The sequence below is a fragment of the Dasypus novemcinctus genome, chromosome 16 (assembly GCF_030445035.2).
Source record: "Dasypus novemcinctus isolate mDasNov1 chromosome 16, mDasNov1.1.hap2, whole genome shotgun sequence".
NCBI classification, from domain to species: Eukaryota; Metazoa; Chordata; class Mammalia; order Cingulata; family Dasypodidae; genus Dasypus; species Dasypus novemcinctus.
The window spans coordinates 10,197,618-10,200,782 of NC_080688.1; the positions used below are offsets into that span (position 1 = coordinate 10,197,618).

The following is a 3,165-nucleotide window of genomic DNA, read 5'->3' on the forward strand; positions in this document are numbered from 1 at the left end:
TTTCAATGAGAATATTTACAAGATCTTGTCTGTGAGATTAAGGTAATTTCAACTTCTCTGCAACTGTGACTATATTTAGTTAAAGGATGACTCTTAAAAATAATTTGAATCTCTTGGGACTGAGGAAGACATTAATTTTTCTCTATTGTCAGGGGAAGAAATAAAGGTTTTTTAAATATTTTGTTTCTGTCTCAAATTTGTCTATTGAAGTATATATTTATGTGACTGTGAGTTTATATTTGTGTGACTATGAGTATATATTGGTTTGCCTGTAATTAATATTATAGTCTTTTAATGGGGGAAAATGATTCTAAGAAAGTCAGTTTTGTTTTCTGTGAATTACTCTGTGAAATCAAAGTAAACTTACACACATTTCCAAATTAAATTATATTTCCTCATTCAGACACAGTACTTCCAGATCCTAATCTGAAAAAAATAAGTCCTCTTCTTTGGAAAGATAAACTGCCATGCAGTATTAATCCCTCTCTGGAAAAATTACATGATTTTGGTAAGGTTCAATATTTCTTTTAGATGTTATAGATGTATAACTCAATTGTCAAGAACCTTGCTTTTATGTCTTTGAAAACATTGGACTAATTTGTTTCTAAGAATATCAACTATAAATGATATGAGGCAAGAAAAATATAAATTAGTAATTCTGGGAATCATTTCTTTCTTGTCCATTTGTTTAGGTATCTGATAAAGATAAATCAAACTAACATAGTAGTGGAGGTTTAACAAGAACTTTATTTTTTTCTTCATTGTATCATATAATCTCTACACACTCTGAAAAGTGCTTTTCATGGAAACTTTGGGCATATGGAAACATTCAGCAAATAGCAAATGAAGGATTTGATGTCAGTTTCATCATATTCATACTAGTCATTATTCAAGATAAACAATTCCAAAGGGACATTTTAAAGTCTAAAAACTCTTTTAAATTAATTATTTTTATTTTGGTAATAGGTATTCAACACAAAACTCCCCTTTTAACTGCTAACATATAAAATTCATAGAATTAATCAAATTCAAAGTTTTGTGCAACCATAACCATGATTCAATACCAAACTATTTCACCACTCCAAGGAGAATTTTTGTATGCTTTGTGATTATTCTCCATTCCACCAAACTTCACCACTGGCAAACTGTCTTAACTATTTTAATTTTTTCTATTCACAGTGTCACTCTTGTCGAAATCATGGAAAATGGAAACCACACATCAGCTTTTATTCTTCTAGGGCTCTTTAACCACACAGGAGCCCACCTCTTCCTCTTTGTGATGATGCTGACAATTGTCTTCAACTCCCTGCTAGGCAATACCCTCATGATCCTCCTGATTCACCGGGACCACTGCCTTCACACACCCATGTATTTATTACTGAGCCAACTCTCCCTCATGGACATGATGCTGGTTTATACCATTGTGCCAAAAATTGCTGTTGACTATCTGACTGGCAACAAGTTCATCTCCCCTGCTGGCTGTGGATTACAGATATTCCTGTTCCTCACAATGGATGGTGGAGAGTCCTTTCTCCTGGCAGCCATGTCCTATGACCGCTATGTGGCTGTCTGTCACCCTCTTCGTTATCCCGTTCTCATGAGCTGGCAGTTATGCCTGAGGATGATTCTGGGATCTTGGTTTTTAGGAGCAGCTGATGGGCTCATGCAGGCTGCTGCTACCTTAAGTTTCCCATTTTGCAAATCACATGAGATTGATCATTTTTTCTGTGAGGCCCCTACACTGTTGCGTTTGGCTTGTGCTGACACGTCTGTCTATGAGTATGCTATGTATGTCTGTTGTGTTTTAATGCTTCTGGTCCCAATCACCCTCATCCTGACATCTTATAGTCTAATCCTAGCTGCTGTTCTCCACATGCGATCTACAGAAGCCCGTAAGAAAGCTTTTACCACCTGCTCATCACATTTGGCTGTGGTGGGACTATTTTATGGAGCTGCTATTTTTATATACATGAGACCCAAATCCTACAGATCAGCTAACCATGATAAGATTGTATCTGCTTTTTATACTATTGTAACCCCTGCTCTGAATCCCCTCATCTACAGTCTGAGGAACAATGAGGTGAAGGGAGCTTTGAGGAAATGCATGGGTCAGTGTATTCCTTTAACTCATGAGTAAGATTGATTTGACCCAATTTCAAAGGCTACCCAAAGTGATTGTGTGAATTCCCAGAGTGAATGCATAGCTGTGTACATATTATATCTAGCTGTTATTTATATATATTTTTTAAAAAATATGTATTGTTCTCAATACTATGGTCTCATTTGCTGACATGTCACTTTCAAATCAAATTCCGAGTGTATAAAATTCTGTAAATCACTCTCAGTGTGTAAAATTGTCAACACTGTATATCCCAGTAAAAATTTCTTCATAAATTTTATGAAGTAGTCAAGTAATTTTGATGATTAATTAATGATATTTTTATGTTAAATTATAGTTTACCTTATTAAAACCTTCGCATCACAAACATACTGTTCATCAATCTCTAGAAGTCCATAATTAATGTAACTTGCCTCTACTATTAAAAAACACAAATTCCGTACTCCGACATAATCCCTACATTATTTTCCAGTATAATACTCAACCTCATGTATAACTTCTAGTATGATTTTTTAAAACATGATTTATATCAAAATATTCTAATATTTTATATGAACAGAAAATTCATTTTATCTTTCTTGCTCCTTTCACTCAATTTTATTTCAGCATATATTATAAACACAGTTTTTTTGCATTTTTATTACTTTAAATTATTTTATTGTATGGATAAATCTTTCCATATTTATGCAATTTTTTTTACTCCATCTTGGGCATTACCAGTCTGAAATTGTTAGGACTTCATCTGCTATATTCTCCTTTTTTGTGTGTGTGATTTTATGTTCTTGTTTTTCTTTTTAAGAGGTATGACTAGCTTTCATAAAAAATTTTCCAAATTGGTTGTGCTTTTTACAATCCATCATTTGTGAATGCAGGTCCATTTGCTTGACTTTGTCAGCCAGCTGCCAACTGTCAAACTTGTTCATTTTAGCAATGGTAGTGGATGCAGTAGTATTTATAAATAAGCCTAATCAAACTTTATAATCATTCATGCATTATTCCAGTCTCAATATTCATTCCTGCACATATTCTCCAGATTTCTGCTGGCA

General features: G+C 33.8%; 1 protein-coding gene across 1 annotated transcript; it reads left to right on the forward strand.

Annotated features, from left to right (window-relative positions):
- The first annotated feature begins 1,153 nt into the window (after positions 1-1,153).
- LOC101446284 (olfactory receptor 2T8-like) lies at positions 1,154-2,137 on the forward strand. Its single transcript, XM_004482611.3, has one exon. It carries the CDS (start codon positions 1,199-1,201, stop codon positions 2,135-2,137), a length of 939 nt encoding a protein of 312 aa, XP_004482668.1. The 5' UTR covers positions 1,154-1,198.
- The last annotated feature ends 1,028 nt before the right edge of the window (positions 2,138-3,165 follow it).